A 22,023-nucleotide genomic window follows, 5' to 3' on the forward strand; every position below is an offset into this window, starting at 1 on the left:
CTGGCAGAAGAACCAGGATCAGTTCCCAGCACCTGTACCAGCCTGCTCACAACTGCCCTAAACTCCAGCTGCAGGAGCCCTGATGCCCACTGGTCCTTTAGTCCCCTCCAGCACCAGCGCACACGGGCACACACACAAGCATGCAGAAGAAGAAAGACCAAACAAACACAACCTTGTACTTGAAAAACTGAGTGGAACCAGGCATGGTGTCACAAGCCTTTAATCCCAGCATTCGGGAGGCAGATCTCTGTGAGTTCAAGGCTAGCTACAAATCGAGTTCCAGGACAGCCAGTGCTATAAAGAGAAAACCCTGTCTCAAAAAACCAAAACCAAACAAACAAACCAAACAGACAAAAGAATGGAGGGAGAGAGAAAAGAAGAAGATTGGAGAGGCTTGCGGGACAAATGGCAGCCACTAGCTTCACTGGCAACCACGTCCATCCACCAGGTCTGCAGCCCACAGCAGTTAGCTAGCCCTCAGCTTCTCAGTAACAGTGGATCAGATACTTCATTAGCCAGGCCCAAGGGCACAACTCTCTAATCCTAGCTACACGAAAGATGGAGGTAGGTGGAAGATTCAAGCATACAACTAGCCTGGCCTACAGAGCTAAAAGTCAGTCTGAACATCTTACTGAACTCTGAAAAGCAAAAGAAGAAGAAGGGGGAGGAGGAGGAGGAGGAGGAGGAGAAGAAGGAGAGAGAAAAGGAGAGAGAGAAAGAAGGAAAGAAAGAAAGGAAGGAAGGAAGGAAGGAAGGAAGAAGAAGATGTGGGTGGGTGAGTAAATATCTGAGGAAGAGGATTTTGGGGGAGGGGGAATTTATTATTATTTTATGTGTACAGTGTTTTGCCTGTATATGTGTCTGTGCACTATATACATATAGGGCCAGGGCCCTCATAATCCAAGACCGCACTGGATTCTGATGGGACCCCAGTCACAGGGAGCTGTGAGCCACCACGTGGGAATCTGGAAGCCAGGTCCTCTGGCCAATTAGCCAGTGGTCTTAACCTCTGAGCCATCTCCACAGACCGTGGAAAAATATTTAACAAACATGTATCTTGTCCTAGGTTCAACCCCGACTAAGAAAAACCAAACAGGTTTCAGGAACCCAACCCTGAGTCACTGACAAATGAAACAGAAGTTGAGGAAAGAGAAGCAGGGAAGCAGGGCGAGCAACACAGTTGCAAGCTTTGAACTGTGACTGGCTGACTTGGGTGCAGGGAAGAGAAACTTTCATTTGCGTGTGAGCAGCTCTCATGGGTCTGGGAGGGAGTGGCTCCACCTGCCTGAGACTCAGCTACAAACTGGAACTAACTAGCTGTTAGATTCTGGGAAGAAACTCATCTTCTCCTTACCTCCCAAGAGCTACTTATCAGTTCTGGCTCTCCAGATTTTAAGCCATGGGGAGAATGCAGGGTCTGGGCTTGGTTCTCCAGAAAGCCAGGGAGCAGGAAAGTGTCATGATGTTTGGGAGAGAACCCTACAAGAATATACTGGGTACCAAATGGCAAGCACAGGATGGCAGAGCCCAGCCATTCCTGAGCCTGGATGATGGGGAGTATGTGTGGCAGAGGTGGTGGGAATGGGGACTTGTGATATTATTTTTTCTACTATATGTTTATTTGAAATTTTCTATATTAAAACGCTCAAACAAAGATGAGAGAGAGAGAGAGAGACAGAGAGACAGAGAGAAAACAAAGCAAACCGCTGAAAATAAACTTAGTTGCTTTGTTTGCTTTGTAAGGCAGAGTCTTACTAGTCTTACTATAGATCCCAGATTGACTCTGCAGACATCCGCTTGTCTCACTCTCTAGGGTGTTGGGATTACAACTGCAAGCCACTAGGCCTGGCTTACACATAATTTTTTGGACTGGTGAAATGGCTGTGTGGGCAAAGGGGCCTGCCTCCAAGCTTGGTGACCTGAGTTTGATTCCAGGAACCACACAATAGAAGGAGAGAGCTGACCTCAACTGCTTGTCCTCTGACCTCCCTCCTGCCACAGTACATGTGCAGTCCCTTACATACGCATACAAAGTTAGTAGAAATGTTATTTTTTCAATTTTAAAGGGGAGAGCACTAGGGTTGATACAGTAGATTATCTGTCTAGCATGTGAGATGCCCTGGGTTTGTCCTATGTACTAAATACATAAATAAAACTATTTCAGGGGCTGGAGAGATGGCTCAGCGGTTAAGAGCACCGATTGCTCTTCTGAAGGTCCTGAGTTCAAATCCCAGCAACCACAAGGTGGTTCACAACCACCTGTAATAAGATCTGACACCCTCGGCCGGGTGGTGGTGGCACACGCCTTTAATCTCAGCACTTGGGAGGCAGAGGCAGGTGGATTTCTGAGTTCGAGGCCAGCCTGGTCTACAGAGTGAGTTCCAGGACAGGCCAGGACTACACGGAGAAACCCTGTCTCGAAAAACAAGCAAGCAAACAAACAAACAAACAAACAAAAACTATTTCAGACTGCCACAGATCTAGGATTCTGAGAATGAATCTCTATCCACTACTCTGTGATCTTGGGTAAGATGTTTCACCCTCTGGCCTGACTATGAGAAGAGGTGCCAAAAATGGGACTCATTGCCAAGCTGCTCGACCTGTGATAAGCAGCCTCTCTGGGCTTTGTCTCAACATCTAAGTCAAGGCCTTGATCACAACACCATCATCCTAGGCAAGAAGTAATGGAGATGCAGGTCAAAGTCATGTTCTTTTTGGGGGCAGATGGTGACCACTTCTGCTCAATGTAAGCCTCCCTGAAATGAGTCATCTCTACCTGGATCTCCCTGATGGCTTGTTAGAGGTCTGCATGGTGACCTGCTGGTTTCCTGTCACAGAGTGACAGGCCCCAACCCCCACTCCGGCTGTAGGCCTTGCACACTTCTGAAAGCATCTCAGTATCTTCTTCCAAAAGCTGCCACAAGTGGAACTTGACCCATCACGTCCTTATGGGGAAGAGCTAGGGCTTGGATGGGATGTTCCCACAGCTCCTGGGACTCAGAAGCCTTCAACAGATGCCAATCAGAACTGCAACTCTTCAGCAGCGGTTAAGGTCACGGGACAGTGCGTGGGGTGTTACAGGCCTGCACGGTTGAAGCAATTAGAAGCCAGTTTTAGAAAAGGAAGAAATACAAAGGGAAGTATGCATGTGAGATTGCTGGGACTGGGCTAAGTGATTCATGGCTGGGGATGTGGCTCAGTTGGTAGAGTGCTTGCTAAGAATGCAGGAAGGCCAGGCTTCCAACCCTAGCGCTGCATAGAGCCTTGTATGCTGGTGCAGATCTTTAATCTCAGAGCTCAGACTCAAGGTCATCCTCAGAGATAAATTCAGGCCAGCTTGAGTTACCTGAGACTCTGTATCAAAAACAAACAAACAAACCACAAACAAGCAAACAAATATTAAGCAGATAAAGAAAAAAGAAAAAAGAAGGAGGAGAAAAGAAAAGGAGGAGGAGAGGTGACCAAAGAAGCTGGGTGGTGGTGGTGGTACAGGTCTTTAATCCCAGCACTTGGAAGGAAGACGCAGCCAGATCTCTGTGAGTCCGAGGCCAGCCTGATCTGCAGAGTGAGTTCCAGGACAGCCAGGGCTACACAGAGAAAGAAACCTTGTCTTGAAAAACCAAAAAATAAAAATAAGCCAACAACAACAAAACAATACCACCAAACAAACAAACAAACAAACAAGCCACAATTCTGTCTGTCCTAACTGAAACCTCTCTCCCTCTCTCCTAGTTTCTATGATGTCACTGTTTCTTTTTTCACTAATTTGTCTGTGTCAGAAGCACCTGTGCTGTGTGCATGTGGAAGTCAGAGAGCAACCTGCAGGAGTCAGCTCTCTCCCCTGACTTTATGGAACTCAGCTGAGGCTCGGCAGCCAATGCCCTTACCAGCCTGGGTTACAGGGGTGTTTGTTTAAATTTTTTTTAATTTAAATGTTGGGTATTTTGTTTTTGTGCTTGGCAAGCACAGAGGTTGCAAGAGGGTATCCAATCCCTTAGGACTGAAGTTACAGTCGGTTGTGAGCCACTATGTGTGTGCTGGGAATTGAACCCAGGTCCAAGGTTACAGTGTAAATGTAAAAGATAACCTTGCCCTTTTCGAGAAAACATATCTCCCGGGTGTGGTGGCTCATACCTGTAATCTCAGCACATGAGAAGCTGAAGCAGGAGGTTTTCTGAGAGGGGAAGAGTTCTAGACCAGCCTAAGCTATATAATGCGAGACTGTCTTTAGGATTTAAAGTGTTCTATCACACTAAGAGTTTAGCTCAAGCCCAGCAGTGGTGGCGCATGCCTTTAATCCCAGCACTTGGGAGGCAGAGGCAGGCGGATTTCTGAGTTCAAAGCCAGCTTGGTCTACAGAGTGAATTCTAGGACAGCCAGGGCTACACAAACCCTGTCTCAAAAAACCAAAAAAAAAAAAAAAAAAAAGTCTAGTTCATACAAATTCAGGGTACTAAAACAGGAAATTAATATCTCCATGCAAATTCCTGATGACTTCACACTCACATTCTAAAGTCTAATTAGATTAATTCCCCAAGGCATCTGTGTATTCTTGGTAGTGTGCAATTTTTCAGTGTCAAAATAAAGCCTTATTCTTACATGTGGGCGGGGCTGTGAGCTCTGTTTGCCGGGGAAACATGCGCCAGGGCTGAGCTAGGGGTCTGGAATGCTGGACTGGAGCCTCAGCCCTTTCCATAGCTCACCAAGGCCAGATGTGAGCTCCTGAGAGCCGCACAGTCAGCGTGGGCAGATACAGAAGTCTCAGAGCATGCTTGAGATCCTGCTCTCCCTAGCCCAAACACAGCGCATCCATGGTTTCAGAACTAATTTACAAACTGCAGGATGTGCAGGTCCCTGGTCTGCCTTCTGCTAACCAGAAGGGCTAGGTACAAAGCTTGTTCCGAAGAAGAAATAGAGGTGACTGAATTTGTGCTGGTGGCCTTGCTGTGCTCATCCCGAATAGAAGCTTGTGAAGGGGAAATAAAGGCCGGGGCAATAAGGAAGAGTTGTGAATGGCTGTTAATGTTCTATCTCCTCCCACTTAGAAGTGGAGGGCAGCAGAGCTCACACCTCTCCCAAACCAGACACCATTAATCCTCACTACTTCTGGTTGAAGAAGAATCAGTATTGCCCAGTTTAACATCTTAACACATTATAAAGTGCCCTAATATAACTCCTGAGCTATCATGAGGTCTGTAGCCATGAGCCACAGAAAAGAAATTGCTTTTCAAAGACAATCTTCATATTTGCGTATGTGTGTGTGTTTATGCCTGTGTGGTGGGCCTAGGAGTGTTTGCCAAAGCACAAGTATAGAGGATTAAAGAGAAATGTAGCCAGAAAGTGTTCATTTGGGGACAAAGAGCACAGGGAAGGTGAGGTGACACTCACTCTATCACCTACTCACTTTTACTGAGAATCTCAAAATGTTCTTAAAAAGCCTATGTTTAAGGTGTCTAAGAATATATATGCACATATATAAAACAGTATAATATATATAATACATATACATGTTAATAACTATATAGTCTATACATTACACACACACACACACACACACCCTAATCTAGCTCAGGGTCTTACATACCCTAAACAAGTACACACCCAGGAGCTACACCCCAGCTCGGTTCTGATGAATCTTCTGTAGAAACATAAATGTCTCTTGAGATTTTGATGTCCCAGGCTAGCATATGCCATCAGGACGGTAAGTGCCATCCTTCAGCCAGTACGAGGGGACTCACAGCAGTGAGGCTTGGGGCAGTTGAACTTAGCAGTTTTTCAATGTTAGGGAGTTACAGAAATGATTTATTATAACCCAATTACAGGAAGATTGCTGAAATCTGTAATTAACTGATCTCCTGGTTTCTCTTTTTGTCACACTGGAGATAAACTATGGCCTCCCATATGCTAGACAAGCAATTTATCCTGGAGCTCAGGAGGCAGAGGCAGAGACTGGAGGATCTCTGTGAAGTAGAGGCCAGCCTGTCTACACAGTGAGCTCCATGTCAGCCAGGACTACAGTTAGACCGTGTCTCAAACAAAACAAATAAATAAATATATACATAAATAAAATTTAAACCTGCCATTTATATTTTGTCTTTCCCCCACCCCAGTACCAGAGGTAGAACCCAGGCTTCATGTGTGTGCTATGCAAGCTCTCTGCCACTGAGCTATGGCTCCACCCCTTTCTGTGTTTTAAAGTTTTGACATAAACTCACTACAAGTTGCTCAGGTGAGCCTTGAACATTCAGTCTTTCTGTCTCTGCCACCCACTAGCTGGGATTACAGACCCGAGCCAGCAGGCCTGTCTTTATTTCACTCTTGATACAAAGTTTTTCCAACTTCCTGACATTTTACAGTTTTTCAAAGCTCACCTAGACTGCAATGCTTTCTGCCTTAAAGGGGTTTTTAGAAGAAAAGGGTGTCGTCACTCCTTAACAAAGCAGGATGTGGCTTAAGAGCGGGCTTTTTACCTAGAACAAGTGTTCGAAACCAGAGGTTTTTTTAAGGCCTTAATGGACTTTCACTAAAGTCCCAAAACTGCATAAAATCTGTTAAGATTGGTGATGGTCATGACCACTTCGGCCACCTGCTGCCAATCACTAGTGGCCACCCAAACTGTGCCCTTGCATCTAGCAGTATCATTCAGCCAAGTGAGGCTTTAGCGACCCACCATTATCTCATTACCACAGCGAGATCCCAAAGCCACCATGTAAGAAAACCCCTCAATCAGGGCCTTGGCCTGGCCACCAGGACCCTGCATGTCTCCAAGCTTCTGACCACTAGACACAGCGGAGACAGCGGGCTTCTTAGCTCTGCTTTCCTTCATTCCCCTAGGCTGGCTTGCTCTCTCTCTCTCTCTCTCTCTCTCTCTCTCTCTCTCTCTCTCTCTCTCCCTCTTTCTCTCTCTCTCTCTCATCCTGAAAAACTGTTTTAAGATAGCTGATAGTGAACATTTTTTGCCTTAAAACCTATGTTTTGCACTAATTTTTCTTGATAGTGTCATAACATGCTCACCCATTTCTTCTATTAAACTATAAGCTACCCAAAGGCAAAGGCCTGTACTTAGCATGCCTTAAAAACAAAACAAAAAATAAAAATTAAGCTGCCCCTTTTTTTGATTGCCATATACCTCATATACAATGTGGCAGGCCAATTTACTATTGGCCATAAGTAAACTCATAAATTTATCAAGTAAGCTAAATCCAAATTCTTCATATCTTTCCCCATTTGAAATACTTCCCGACATTCTCTTCTCTTCACCTCTGGTGCTAGGTTCAATCTCCAGTGCTTTGTCCCAGGCCAGGCCAGGCCAGGCAAGGAGTCACATCCTCCATAGCTTTTTGTTTTGCTTTTTCAGACAGTCTTATCACAAAGCTCCTGATGATTTGGGAGTCACACTATGTATTCTAGGCTGGATGGAAACTCACAGCAAACCTCCTGCCTCAGCCTCTCCAGTGTTAAGGATTATAGGTGTGAGCCACCAGTAGTGGCTTCCTGTCTTCTACTCCCAAAAGCTTCAGGAAGGACAGCCATGCTGTCAGCTCTTTCCTCCGGCTACCTGCCCTCTTCTGGATGGCTACAAAATATCAACCTCCCTAAGTCACTCAGGGACCAAGTATTTTCTATCTTTGGGGCCTGTCCTGCTGTTTGAACACGTACCCAGACTTCCATTCTGTTGTTAACCTTGACTTCTGATGTGCCCTCACCATAGATGAGAAAGAAAAACAAACAAAATAAAGCCGAATCAAGTAACCAAACAACACGCCCCCAAATCAGAAAATAGCACCCATCAGCGTACAGTTTTGCCTAATGTGGGTGTGTACAAGTTGCTTTCAAACTACGTGTTACATTGTATTTTCAAAATGGGCATTTGCACCGGTCACCTGACATTTTGACAGTCGAATGAATGGGAACTCCTTCGACAGAGGATGTTTTTTATGAAATGAGTTATCTTGGGAGTCAGTGCTCCAAGGATTTTAGTATTAGCAGAAGCTACTTTAGTCTAAGAAACGGTTATGTAAAAACAATCAAGGCAAAGAAAACAATTTAAGGAGGGCGCACTGCATTTCCCTAATTCCCTAACCTTATTTTAACATGACATTTCTTGGCCTCATCTTGGATGGCAACACCACCCCACACTTTCCCCTCCACACCCCTCACAAATGGAATTCAGAAAGATAGTCAGCAGGCACTTAGGAGTTCATCACTGAGAAGGACTGGTCTCGGGAACATTTCGGTGCAGTAACCGCGGTCTCTTCCCCACCTTCACCCAGGCCATTGCACCGCCAGTCTATTACCAGCCTTTCCCCGGTGCTCGAGTCCAGAGGAAGGCAGGGCAACAGGCCCTGCCCCTCGGCCAACGGCCTCCCTTTCCCGGAGATGCCCTGAGAGCTGCCCTGGCGTCCTCTGATTGCCCTCGATGGGACCATTTCCAGACACAAGCTGCTCACTAACCCACCTGCACCCCCAAACGAAGGATCCCCGCGAGGTCATCCCCTCTTGAAACCGTTTCGTTTCCTCTGGGAAGCAGGACAGAAAGAGGTCCCCGGCAATCGTCCCTTCGTGCTACCTTATGATCTCCCCTACTGGCTGTCCCCCTGCGGACCAAACACCGCAGCCCCCCTCAAATTCAGAATCTGAGCTGTCTCCAAGATTACAAGTGAGCCTTAACCGCCTCGGGGCTAAAGTCCTCACTTCCAGAGAGAAGACCTTACCTCTCGCTCCTGGCACCCTCAAACCCGAGACCCGAAACCCGGTGCCTGCCAGGCCGCCCCGCCCCCGGGAGTAGCGCGGGATCCGCCCGCACCTCCGAGCGTCTAGATCGGCCCCAGAGCTCCGGCCAGGGGCGCGCGCAAATACGCAGCCGGGCACAGCGCGGGCCCCACGCCCCCGGGGAACGCCCGCGGGTTGCGGCTCCCAAAGCCGAGACCCAGCTTCACGCCGCCCCGAGGCCGCCGGGGCCACCCGATCCGCGTCCCCTCTTTGCTGGGCGACGACGCACGCCGAGGCCCCTCGTCGCTCCTCCCGCCCAGGCCGCCCGCGGCCCGGCCCCTCACTCACCCAGAGCTCAGTGCCCCAGCTCATGGTGCAGGGACCGGGAAGGGGCCCCCGAACCCCTTCGCCGGTGATCGCTGCGGCCCTCCGGACCCTGCGAAAGCGGAAAGCCCGCCGCTCCCTCCGGCCCGCGCCTCGTCTAGTCCCGGCTAGCCACCTCTCGTCGCTCCGCGCGGAGCAAAATGGCCCGAGGAAGCAGCAGCAGGGACCGCCGCAGCGCGCCCGCCCCGCACCAGAGCCGAGGGGCGGAGTGGGGCGGGTCGAGAGGCGGGACGGGGCGGGACCGGACTGACAGCTCGTGCATACCGTCCCGCCTACAGGCTCCCTTTGGCGCGGTTGCCCCGGGGGTCTGGAAGGACGCGAACCCCTGGGGACTTCTCCACGTCATTGGTATTTGGCAGCCAGCACGCCCAACTTGCCAGCACTCTCTTGGGACCTACACTCTGTCTGCAGACTGGACTGCTGGTGATCACGTCGCTCCATCGCCGTCTGCCTTCTACCCACCGCGCCTAGCGCTGTTTTCCATTTCAGAACTTTCCCCCTGGTGGCCACCGACGCCCACCTTAGAAGCTCCTGGAGTGGCTTCTCCCACTACCCAGACACTGTGGAGGCCAAAGGAGCTCGGCAGCGCGCGTAGGAGTGGGGCCTGACGTGACGTCGGTGCACAGTGTACACAGGACATTGAAGAGAACAGGAGTCCGGCAGATCCGGGAACCTAGGGAAAGAACTGTGCGCCCAAAGAATTATGTGTGTCTTTTCCTACCTGTTTGGCCAGGAATCTCGGCAGTGAATTTGTTACCCGAATCTCGGAAGGGCCCACAGAGACTTTGGAGGGCTCAAATCCAGCCTCTGCACTCTTTGGCTGGGTGGTCTTGTACGGACTTCACCTCTATCTACGGGGAGAGCCCCAGCTGCCAAAAGGAGGCAGTGTCTACCAGTCCCGACCTAGTGGTGTCAACAGAGGAGGTGAACCGGCCAGTGGGTGGCTGACACAGAATGGGAGCCATCTCATTAACTCTTCCAAAGCTCCACAGAATGCCTTTTCTCACATGCTGCGGAGAATCTGGGGGCTTCCAATTGTCCCCTCAGAATCCCTCAGGTCCTATTTCCACAACCTTTCTTTCTCTGAATGCTGAGACCTCTCCTCCAGAGCCATGACCGTCTTCTAAAAGTTTCTCCACTCCCTGCTCTCAGCTTTTTCCATCAGGGAGTTAATGCTCCTTCAAGCATGAATCTCGGCCCAGACTTGGATGTGCTGTCCCAGACTTGGGAGTCTCAGCATTCCTTAGGCAGAGGAAGGGAAACGGCTGCAAGTTCAAGGCTAACCTGAGCCACATAGTACCCAGAAGGATGACCTGGACCTCAAAGGGAAACCTTGACTAAAATAAAATAACAGTAATAAACAATAATGGTGTGGTATGGGGGTAGAGGCAGGTGGATCTCTATGAGTTACAGCTACACAGTGAGATCCTGTCTCAAAAAACAAAAGTAAGCATAAAATAAATTTGTTTGAAAAGGAAAAGGAAAGAAAGAAAAAGGAAGGAGGGGCAGAGCTGAGAAACCTCGCTTTAACCCTCAGGACCTCCTACTTCCGTTGTTGGGTAGTTACATTACAGCTATCAAAACTATTTTGGTCTGTCTTCTGTCAGTTTCAAGGCACAGCCTCCATCCTTTGTGTCTGTTTTAAATATTTTGCCCCCACATTTACCAGGTCTGAGCACTCTTTACTCCCTAGTCTGCTGGGGATGGTCAGCCAGCTACCTGCCAAGGCAGATTTATAGCGAGGGTGAGTTGGAGGACTTGGAAATGTAAGCAATGTTAACAACACCACAGGGTTGTTTTGTGTTCTGTATGCATGTCTATCAGTGCACCCACTCATGTCTGGAGCCCTTGGAGTCCCTGGAAATGACCTGCAGATGGTTGTGAGCCACTCATGGGTGTGGAGAATCAAACCCAGGTCTTTGGGAGGAGCAGCCAGTTCTCTTAGCCACACTTAGCCATATCCCCATGCCCCACAATGCCACTGGGTTTTATTTGCTCCAAGCTGAAAATGACCACACTAGGGAGACCCTGCCTGCTGGCAAACTCATCACCTTGCCTCTCTCCCTGCTTGTTTGTCATTTCCTTTTCCGTCCACAAAATGACCTAATCTTGACTTTGGAAAACTAGAATGACCACTTGAAAAAATAGGCTAGCCAGGAGGAGGTAAAACAACCTGTGCCCTAAAGAGAAAGAAGCAGAAGGAACTGAGGGGAGAAAGATGCCAGGAGAGGAAACGTTTTATTTGAGTAAGCAGAAATTTTTTGTTGCAGAACCTCTGGAAGCCACAGTGTACCGCGGGAGTCGAGCTAACTGAGCACACTTAACATATATATCTTTCACTTGGATAAATATGGAATGTAACTGGAAGATGCTTGAGTCAAAAGCTTCAGAAAATGAAAGACAAATGCAGTATTGATTCTTTAGCTAGGTTGTTCCACCCTAGCAAATGCTGACCTCAGCACAGCTGCATACCTGCTCCACCTTGAGTCACAAAGTTGTGGTCTTTGCCTTTGAATGAACTGATGGCACGGAAGGAGTTAACTCTAGGGCATCTGGACAAACATCACTGACCATTCCTGCATAGGTTTCTGGCTGTTTGCTCTCTCTTTCCTTCCTCCCTCCCTTCTTTCCTTTCTTCCCCTTCCCTCCCCACCGCCCAAGACAGGGCTGCACTGTGTAACGCCCCTGGCTGGTCTAGAACTCTGTAGACTAGGCTGGCCTCTAACTCACTCACAAAGATCCACTTTCCTGTGCCTCCCAAGTGATGAATTAAAGGCTCATGCCACAACCTTGTAAAGCTTGGTATATTTATTTAGTTATGTGTATATGAGTGTGTGTTCGCATGCACATATAGCACATATGTAGAGGCCAGAGGATAACGTGTGGGAGTCAGTTTTCTCCTTCCACAGCAAGGATTCCAGGGATTGAATTTAGGTCATCAGACTTGATGGCAAATGTCTCTACTGGCTGAGCCATCTTCTGAGTCCTTATTTTCTGCAATAAGATCTTACTGTGTAGCCCAGGCGACCCAGAACTTTGGAGGGGGGTGTGATCTTCCTGCTTCAGTCACCATTTCTGGGTAGTTAAAGACAAATCTATCAGGGATTTGGTCCGTTCTAAACCTGAATAGGATTCATGAACATTTGACTTGGGGTTTATAGGTACCCGTTCAGTGGCAGATGGATGGGGTTCTGAAACAGACTGGTTTGATGTTTGTTGGGGATCCCAGTGTCCAGTCCTTACTAAATGTGTGGCTTCTGGTAATTTATGCCATCTGTACTTCAGATATGCGGACCTCAGTGCAGGCAGCTGCAGAGCTTCCCTTCTCCAAACCTCAGTTTCCTCTCTTACAATAGAACAGTGACCTCATGGCTTCTTCAGATGTACAAAAAATTTCTGCAAAGTGCTTAGCAAAGAGGGCACAGATGCAGGCTTCCTTTCCTCTGTGTGCCATAGCAAGAAAGCAATGTCTTCCAAACTGCTCTTACAGCTAGACCACAGGCCTGACCGGTAAGATGGATGATGGCTGTCTCTCACTAAAGTTTCCCAATGACATTTCTTTTGTTTTGTTCAATAGTTTCTTTCCTATTTTAGCTTAAAATTTCCCATAACCCACTAGGCAGTGGTGGCTCATGCCTTTAATCCCAGCACTTCGGAGGCAGAGGCAGGCAGATTTCTGAGTTCGAGCCCAGTCTGGTCTACAGAGTGAGTTCCAGGACAGCCAGGGCTGCACAGAGAAACCCTGTCTCGAAAAACCAACCAACCAAACAAAAAATTCCCATAGCCCATCTTAAAATGGAGTTAAATCTCAATTACCCCACCCCACCCCTTTTTTATTCTGTGCATTCATGGCTGGCCTGGAAATCCCTATGAAGACTAGGTTGGTTTGAACTCACCAAGATATGCCTGCCTCTGCCTCTTGAGTGTTGGGATTAAAAGGGCATGCTATCAAGCCTGGCTTATTGTTTGTTTTTTGTTTGGTTGGGTTTTGTTGTTGTTTGTTTTGCAGGGTCTCCCCAGATGTCCTAGAAGTCTCTCTGTAGACCAGGCTGGCCTCGAACTCACAGAGATCTACCTGCCTGCCTCTGCCTCCCAAGTGCTGGCATTAAAGGCATGTGCCACCACTGCCAGACTTTGTTTGTTTTTTAAAGATTTATTTATTTTATTATATGAGTACACTGTTGCTAGGAGGGCGTGGGATCCCATTACAGATGGTTGTGAGCTACCATGTGGTTGCTGGGAATCGAACTCAGGAACACTAGAAGAGCATCCAGTGCTCTTAACTACTGAGCCATCTCTCCAGCCCTGTTCGTCTTTCTTTAAGACAGAGTCTTGCTGGGTAGTTGTGGCACACACACAGAGGCAGGTGGATTTCTGAGTTTGAGGCCAACCTGGTCTACAGAGTGAGTTCCAGGACAGCCAGGACTACACAGAGAAACCCTGCCTCGAAAACAAACAAACAAACAAACAAACAAAGACAGGGTCTTATGTAGTCTAAGCTGACCTCAAACTTACTATGTAGCCAAGGCTGGCCTTAAAGTGACTTGAGTCCAAAAAAATGCATTTAGTATTCCTGTACAACTGTTGGTGGAACTATGGTAAACTCAGAACCAGCTGCAGCCCAGTATGTAGCCAAGCACTAGCAGGAACAGGATAAATCTACAACTGCAACTAGATTTTAATACCCTATTGCTGATTTCTCTGAAGGTCTGTAAAGACTCCGTAAACTATGAAACCCATTCTGCCACCAGTTGAGCAGGTTGTAGTGTTCCAGGCTGAAAAGTGATTCTCAGGTTCACCTTAAGCTCACCTTCAGCCCACTGAAGGTGTCCTGGAGCCACTGAACTGACATTTTCCCACTTGCCAAAAAGATGCTTTAAGGGTTTCTTCTCTGTCTCAAGAGATGCCTGAGATTCTCCAATGCAATTTGGAAGACATGGCCAGCAGATGTTACCACGACGCAATAAGCCTCTGGTTCCTTCCACTGTGTTAGCTTTGGGGTCTCAAAGAACTCTTCTGAAAAGACAGAGATAGACAGACCTGTGGGGCAGCACAGCAGACAAAGGAGCTGCAGCCAAACCTGCCCTGTTGAGTTCTATCCCCGTGGCTCAGGCTCACATGGCAGAAAGAGACAACAGATTTTTTTTTTTTTTGGTTTTTTGAGACAGGGTTTCTCTGTGTAGCCCTGGCTGTCCTGGAACTCACTCTGTAGACCAGGCTGGCCTTGAACTCAGAAATCCTCCTGCTTCTGCCTCCCAAGTGCTGGGATTAAAGGTGTACACCACCACTGTCCGGCAAGACAACGGAATTTGAACATTATCCCCCCCCCTCTGGTGGTATGTATCCCTTCCCCAATACATACATGAATAAATGTAATAAAAACTTTGGTAAAAGGAAAAAAACCAGCAATTATATCATATTTCCTTAACTGTCCAAGCCCAGGCTAAATATTATCAATATTTATACCCAAAGTACAAATTTGAATTCAAACCTGGGTTTCCTATCAGTGGCAACTTTGAACTGATCCTGAAAACCATACAGGCTTTTAATTATGAAAGCAAGGCTCAAAGCCAGGGCTGAGGAGCTCTGTCCTTCCTGACCTCCAGGCTTTTCCAGTCAAGGGTTTAACGCCCCTTGAAAGCACTGACAGGGAGAAGCAGGCAGAACTTGTTTTGTTACTCAACAAGATATGTGGTTGCAGCATTCTGGTTTCGCAAATGACCTTTTCTGGAAACTCAGAAGTCATGTGTTACACCTTGCAGGGACCCAGTGTTCGAAGAACTTTCCATACTGACTCCTTGTAACAAGTTTTCAAAGACTTTGTAAGGGGTCTTCCATGTTCCTTCCTCTGGATTGCAAAATAACCATATCCATAGGGTTCCCATACCCATGAAGACAGACGTCCTCATGAACTGCTGAGCAGATCTGATTGCTATGGCCTTATGCAGGGTCTGTCATAATTCCCAAGGTTAAAAATGAAAGGATCCTACAGATTTAATTTTAAGTCTGGTAAAACTTTTACTGCAACAACACTACAAAATTCTTCTTTAGACTAACATTTTCCCACTACTAAGAGGAACTGAGAATACCTGAATAATCTGCTTTTTAGTTTTAGTCAAATTCAAAGACAGGTCTTCTAAAGAGTGGCATTGAACTTTATTATTTGTTGGTCTTTATTATTTTTACTTATGTGTATATGTGAGTGTGTGTGTGTGTGTGTGTGTGTGTGTGTGTGTGTGTGTTTGTGGTAGTGCTTGCAGAGGCCAGAAAAAGATACCGGGTCTCCTGGAGCTGGAGTGACAGGAGTTATGAGTTTCCTGATGTGGGTGCTGGGAACTGAACTTGTGTCCTCTGGAAGAGTAGCAAGTGCCCTTAACCACTGAGTCATTTTTCCAGTCCCACATTATCACTACCATTGCCATTGTCCAGGGTCTCACTATGTAGCTCTGGCTGTCCTGGAGCTATGTTGACCAGGTTGGTTTCTAACCTATAGAGATCCACTTGCCTCTGCCTTCTGAGTGCTGAGATTAAAGGCATATGCTATCATGTCTGGGTATTACTATTATTATTATTATTATTATTATTATTATTATTGTTATTATTATTATTATTATTATTATTATTATTATTATTATTATTATTTCTGTGTCTGTTTGCCTGAATGTATGTATGTGTGTCAGAAGAGGCCACCGGATCCACTGGAACGTTGTTACAGGTAGTTGTTAGTCACCACGTGGGTTCTAGAGACAAAGCCCAGTCCTCTGCATCAGCCGTGAGTGCCCTTCAGTTCTGGGCTACCTCTCTAGCCTGACTGTTAGCAGTTAAGCACTGGACCTTAAGAAGCAGAAGATGGATGGCAAAATAGCACAGTGGCTTGTCCAGCATGCATGAAGCCTCGGTCCAATCCACAGTACCACACCAAAAGGGGGGGAAACTTACTTCAGAATTCATCTGTTTACTTAATTTTTTTTTTTTTTTGGTTTTTCGAGACAGGGTTTCTCCGTATAGCCCTGGCTGTCCTGGAACTCACTTGGTAGACCAGGCTAGTCTCCAACTCAGAAATCCACCTTTCTCTGCCTCCCAAGTGCTGGAATTAAAGACATGCACCACCAGTGCCCGGCACTTAAAATTTTTTAAAAGTGGGCTGAAGAGATGGCTTAGTGGTTAAGATCACTGACTGCTCTTCTGAAGGTCCTGAGTTCAAATCCCAGCAACCACATGGTGGCTCACAGCCACCAGTAATGATATATGATGCCCTCTTCTGGGGTATCTGAAGACAGCTACAGTGTATTTACACATAATAAATAAATAAATCTTAAAAAAAATTTTTTAAAAGTAAAAATCACTTAAGTAGGGGCTGAGAAATCACTTCATAATTAAAAGAGCACCCAGTACTCTTCCAGAGGAGCCAGGTTTCAATTCTCAGGCCTCACAGGGTGGCCACCAACCACTTCTAACTCCTCTGCTGGCCTCTCATATAGTTAATATATCACATATACTCAGGCGTACACGCATACACATAGTTAATATATCACATATACTCAGGCGTACACGCATACACATAGTTAATATATCACATATACTCAGGCGTACACGCATACACATAGTTAATATATCCCCAACAAGGGACTTTTACCTCCGACTTCCTGTCATGGGGTCATAGCTATGTTACCATGCCAGCTCGTTACCTTTTTTAAAATATAAACTTATAAAACTCAGGCAGGTTTGAGGCTAGCCAGGTCTACAGAGTAAGTTCCAGGACAGCCAGGCCTATACAGAGAAACTCTGCCTCGAAAGAAAAAAAAAAAACAAAAAACAAAAAAAGAAAAAAAAAAAATCAGACAGGCGAGGCTGGAGAGGCAGCTCTGAAGATAAGAGTGTGCACTGCTCTTTCAAAGGACCTGAATCTGGTTCCCAGCACCCATGTCGTGGGGCTCACTACCACCTTCCAGTGCCAGGGGTTCTAACCCTCTCCTGGCTTCCCGGAAATCTGCACTCACATGTGCTCCCCAACCCCACAAATAAACACAATAAAATAGAATAATAAATTCTTTTTTAAAAAAATAAGTAAAAAGCTGTTCATAATACTAGCAAGAAGCCCAGACAGTCTTCTGTAGCAGTTTTAGTCCTGGATTTACAGATGCCAGCTAAAACTACCAAAATGGCTATCTGGTCTTCAAAAAGCTACTTAATGTTCCCTGACACTGATTTCACACCTATTTAACAAAGTGGAAAAATCTGGGTTATCTACAGAGCTTTCTGGTCCAACCAAGCATTCGACAATGGCCTCGTTCTCAATGAAGCAAGACAGGCTTTTGTCCTGGGCTTGGTGAGTAGGCTGAGTCTGCCTGTGCCAGTGGATCACCAGTCTGCCTGTGCCGGTGGGTCACTGAGAGTCTGCCTGTGCCAGTCGGTCACTACTAGTCTGCCTGTGTCAGTGGATCACTAGTCTGCCTGTGCCTGGTGGGTCATTTATACATAAACAGACTGCTGCCAGGCAGTGGTGGCACACGCCTTTAATCCCAGCACTTGGGAGGCAGAGGCAGGTAAATTTCTGAGTTCGAGGCCATCCTGGTCTACAGAGTGAGTTCCAGGACAGCTAGGGCTATACAGAGAAACCCTGTCTGGAAAAACCAAAAAACCAAACCAAAACAAGACATAAACAGACTGCCTCTGAATTAATTAATCTAACCAAACCTGGTCTGAAGAAAGAAAATAAGACATCTTGTAGGACTCTTATGCTTTTAAATGACATAGCATATATATAGATCACATAACCAATTAAGTTCACTCAGAAAATAATTTCTCACCTCTCTGTGTAGGGCTACAAAGAGTAATTCCAGAGTTTCCTGCTCTAAGTTTCATTATCTGTAAGAGGGTGGGATCAGATGAAAATCCTGTTCAAACATGGAAGATTGCATATTCAAAAGAGATGGCCCAAGACCCAAGGGAAAGGGAGAAGAGGCCAGCCACCAGCCAGTCTTCACTGCCTTCCCCTCCCACGAAACTGAAACGTCTTCAGATAAGCTCCACTCTCTGTATCTCCGCCTGCATGCTCTACTTTTGCTTTTGAAGAGCGTGTGACTGAACTTGGACTGGCTTTTTAGTTAGGGAAGGATTGGGGGGGGAGGTTATCCGTGTATGAAGATTGTGCAAACAGAGGCAAACCTAGGACCTTCTCTGGCTCCAAAACCATCTCACTTTTAGTTCTGTATTTTCCCAAGTGGTTTTTTTTTTTTAAATAGGATAGGGTAGTCCCAACAAAGTGATTTGTTTGTTTGTTTGTTTGTTTTTTTCAACTTGGAGTTTTCTCTGAGTAGTCCTGTCTGGCTTTGAACTCAGAGATGCACCTGCCTGCCTCTGCTTTCCTAGCGCTTAGTTTAAAAATGTGTACCACCACCTCCTGGTTCCAAGTGAAATTTTTTAAGTTTACAGTGGCATTAAAGTATATCATATTGGAAGAGATGACTCAGCAGCTAAAAGTTCCTGTTCTTTCAGACGACTGGAGTTTGGTTCCCCAGCAGGCACACTGGATGGCTGACAACCTCCGGTAACTTCAATTCCAGGGGATCAGATGCCCCCTTCTGATCTCTTTGGGTACACCTCACGGCATTTATATACACACGAACAACAAAAAAATAAACTTAATTACCTATGTATATGTATTTATAGATAGAGATCTATCATGTTGGGTTAGAGACACTGCTCAGTGGTTAAGGGCATTTACTGCTCTTATAGAGTACCTGAGTTCAGTTTCTAGTACCCACGATGTCAGGCAATACACCATTGCCCGTAGCCCCAGCTCCAGAGGACCTGACACCATCTTCTGGTCCTCTCAGGTACCTACACATGGCACACACATACATAAAAAAATTAAAAAAACAACCAACCAGACCTTTCAAAATATATCCTGTTCCTAGTTCCAGTTAAAAAGCTATAGTAATCTAATTCTGTCATAGGTGTTCACACAAATACATAGTGGTGGTTGCCTGGTAGTTGAGTTCTCTGTGTTTTTGTTGTACCCTATTTTGCTTAAATAATTACATGCACATACACAAAAGCATATGTTACTTGTGTGTCCAGTTAAAAACAAGAATCTAAGAACTAAACAAACTTGGCTATCAGCAATTGTAATATGTGTGTTTCCTGTAAGCCCTGTGGTACCAGGGACCTACCACCAAGTCCTTCCATTAAGTGCCAAGGACTCAAGGTAAAGTTTCCAAAAAGACTAAAATAGAAAACATCAAGGCTCAGACTCCAGCGGTGGCATGAAATCACACAAGACAAAATGACGTATCAGTTAAAAATCTGCATTCCCGGCTGAGACTGGACACAATGACCATTTCTTCGAGTTTAGGTAGAATAGAGGAAAAGCATGACACCTACCTCTTATCTGATTAGATTGTCTGCCACTTTTTAAAAAAAAGCCTAGAGGATTGCTTCTTATGGACTCAATAAATCCTATTACTGCAAGTATTTCAAGCTGAAGTTTGTGTAAAGGACCTAGGATAATAATAAGTCAAGGACTCTAAGACAGGCCAGCAATTTCTAAGTTATTATCACAGAGGACAGTCCAATCATCATTGGATATTGCGGGTTCCTGACTTTGGTCCTGGCCCCTCAATCCCCAAGCCCGTAGAAGCAGAAAGGAGGCCCAGAGTTGGACTTGCCCCGCCATGGTTGTCATGGCAAACGCTTCAGGGTCCTCACAGGGGCTTTGCCGGAGTCCGCCCGGGGAAGCCAACTGAAGAGTCCCAAGGTGGTCCGCTCGGATACCTCCGTGACCAGAGTAGCATTTTCCAGTAAAATGATCTCAAGGACCCCCGGAGGCGGCAGCCACGCCCCCTTCCAGAGCACGTCCGGGACGACGCACTTTGACCCGGAAGTGGATGGAAAAGGAAGCAGCTGGTGATGCTGGAACAAACATGGCCGTCCCGGTACCCCTCGGCGGCTCGGGCTCCTTCTGCCGACGGCTGCTACGACTGCTGACGTTGTTGGAGCTGCTGGTCGACCCCGTCTTGGGCCGCGTCCATCACCTGGCGCTCAAAGTAAGGTCTGGCAAGCTGGAGGCAGGATCAGGGAGTGACGACGGGGGCGCGACCGCTGTCCCGGGCTGAGCAAACTTCGGCCCTGCGGGCTCTCCAAGTTCAGCCCCTGAGCTAGGGGGTCTGCGCCGCCCCGTGGGGGATGGACTACGCCGTGCGGCCGCCTCGGGTAGTCTGGTCCCTGCAGGTTTCAGGTCGTGAGGAAGGGGCCCAGCCGCGGCCTAAATCCCAAAAGACCCGGGAGGCCGCTGCTGCGATTCCTGCTGGCTCCCGATTCCACGTTGGTGGCAACCTTCCCTACTCACCCTTTCATAACTTTAATTCCAACTTCTTTTGTCCGCAGTCGCCGCCCCTCTGTGCCCCTTGATCTGGCACTTTGAAGTTGTGCGGAATCTTAGCCTGTTTCCTTGCTTGGTTTAAGGTGCTCGATTGACTGACCAAAGCCAGGATCCCCAAGAGGAATACAAATCTCTCTTGAAATTACATGCCTTGATTTCAAGAAGAAAAAATAAGAAAGAATAAGCCTGAAAATTTAAATTCAGCGTTCAAAGTATTTTTAAGTAGTGGGCCTTTTTCTTTTTCCCTTTATGGTCATTGCCTAAGGAAGATGTTTATGACGGACCTGAAATGAACCGCTATGGTAGCTAACCCACAGTATCCAAGTTCTCTAAGGCTTACACAGGTTGTCAGCCGGTTAATATACCTGGAGAACAGAAGGTGACATCATTACGACTCAAAGCCTTGTCAGTGTTCCAAGAAGTGTGGATCTAGACACAGCTGTCTTTGTAAAAAACACTTTACATTAGGTGTGTGAAGAATGAAGTCTTATGAATGTAGAGTTTAAAGGGTACAGACAGACTGTAGATTTGAAACCTGGCCAAATCCATACAGGCATTCATGGGCTGTCAGCTTTTGATTGCAAATTAAAAACATCTCGAGTAAAGTGGCTCTTAACCCACAGCAAGACAGGTCAGTCTTGGCTCCTTATAAAATCCACTGAAAGCTGTAGGAACTCCCCCCCGCAACCCCGAAATGCTTTTTTGAAGGCCACACAGCTTTCTTGGCCTCTCTGTAGTGTCATAATCCTGCAAAGTTTATCAAGGTATTCGAGTTTGTAGGTTCATCACTCTGAGGCTAAGAACTCCTGATTTCTAAAGTCTCCCATTTTGAGGTTTGCAGATTGTTTTTATTGAGTATATAATTTACCTGAGTTCATAAAGCCTAGGAATTAGAAACAGAACTTGTAACAGGACACACTGGACCATATCTCCTGGCTCCTTGTCCAACGTTTCTAGTATTAAAGTGCCAGATGTCTGGTACACTAGGTAAATGCTGGCAGTATTTATATTGGCCAACCTGAGTATCAGTATATCCAACCTTCTATACCAACCTTTATGTGTAGTGGAAGCAAACTTAGAGTAGTTCTGTGGTTGACTTCTCTCTTGTGCAAACCTGGTGAAGTTCTGTGATTGATTTTTCTTCTGTGTCAGATGACTCGATGGTTTTCTTTCTTGTAACATGTTCCCTAAGATTATCCTATAATTGGTACTAGAATCTTTTTTCTTAGACAGTCTTTTTTTTTTTTTTTTCCAAGACAGGGTTTCACTGTGTAGTCCTGGCTGTTCTAGAACTCACTCTGTAGACCAGGCTGGCCTCGAACTCAGAAATCTGCCTGCCTCTGCCTTCCAAGTGCTGGGATCAAAGCGTGCGCCACAACTACCAGGCTGAATCTTTTTTTTTTTTTTAGATTTATTTATTGTTATATGTAAGTACACTGTACTTACATAGTACACTGTAGCTGTCTTCAGACACACCAGAAGAGAGGGTCAGATCTCATTACAGATGGTTGTGAGTCACCATGTGGTTGCTGGGATTTGAACTC

General features: G+C 46.6%; 2 protein-coding genes and 1 long non-coding RNA gene across 12 annotated transcripts in view; 1 reads left to right on the plus strand and 2 right to left on the minus strand.

Moving 5' to 3' along the window:
• The window catches only part of Fnbp1 (formin binding protein 1), a 119,014-nt gene extending 109,705 nt beyond the window's left edge, over positions 1-9,309 (minus strand). For 8 of the 9 annotated variants that reach the window (XM_031369730.1, XM_031369738.1, XM_031369737.1 and 5 more), the window contains exon 1: positions 9,061-9,282. In XM_031369730.1, the coding sequence (XP_031225590.1) occupies positions 9,061-9,084 (24 nt within the window). In that variant the 5' untranslated portion in view covers positions 9,085-9,282. Of the gene's footprint in view, positions 1-9,060 lie in introns of all 9 variants that reach the window. The other variant, XM_031369739.1, reaches the window with a different exon arrangement.
• Positions 9,310-10,519: 1,210 nt separating this feature from the next.
• Positions 10,520-20,128, minus strand: LOC116089964. Of its 2 annotated transcripts, XR_004118509.1 has the most exons (4): positions 19,483-20,128; positions 18,840-18,939; positions 13,907-14,112; positions 10,520-12,171 (listed from the first exon to the last, which is right to left on the minus strand). It is a non-coding gene; the product is annotated as an uncharacterized LOC116089964 (long non-coding RNA). The 2 variants fall into 2 exon arrangements; XR_004118508.1 differs by having other exon boundaries at positions 18,840-20,128.
• Gpr107 (G protein-coupled receptor 107) overlaps positions 19,982-22,023 on the plus strand; it is a 73,650-nt gene continuing 71,608 nt past the window's right edge. The window contains exon 1 of the mRNA XM_031369740.1: positions 19,982-20,144. Within this exon, the coding sequence (XP_031225600.1) occupies positions 19,986-20,144 (159 nt within the window). The 5' untranslated portion in view covers positions 19,982-19,985. The remainder of the gene's footprint in view (positions 20,145-22,023) is intronic.

This window comes from Mastomys coucha, unplaced genomic scaffold (genome assembly GCF_008632895.1).
Source record: "Mastomys coucha isolate ucsf_1 unplaced genomic scaffold, UCSF_Mcou_1 pScaffold15, whole genome shotgun sequence".
In the NCBI taxonomy this organism is placed as follows: domain Eukaryota; kingdom Metazoa; phylum Chordata; class Mammalia; order Rodentia; family Muridae; genus Mastomys; species Mastomys coucha.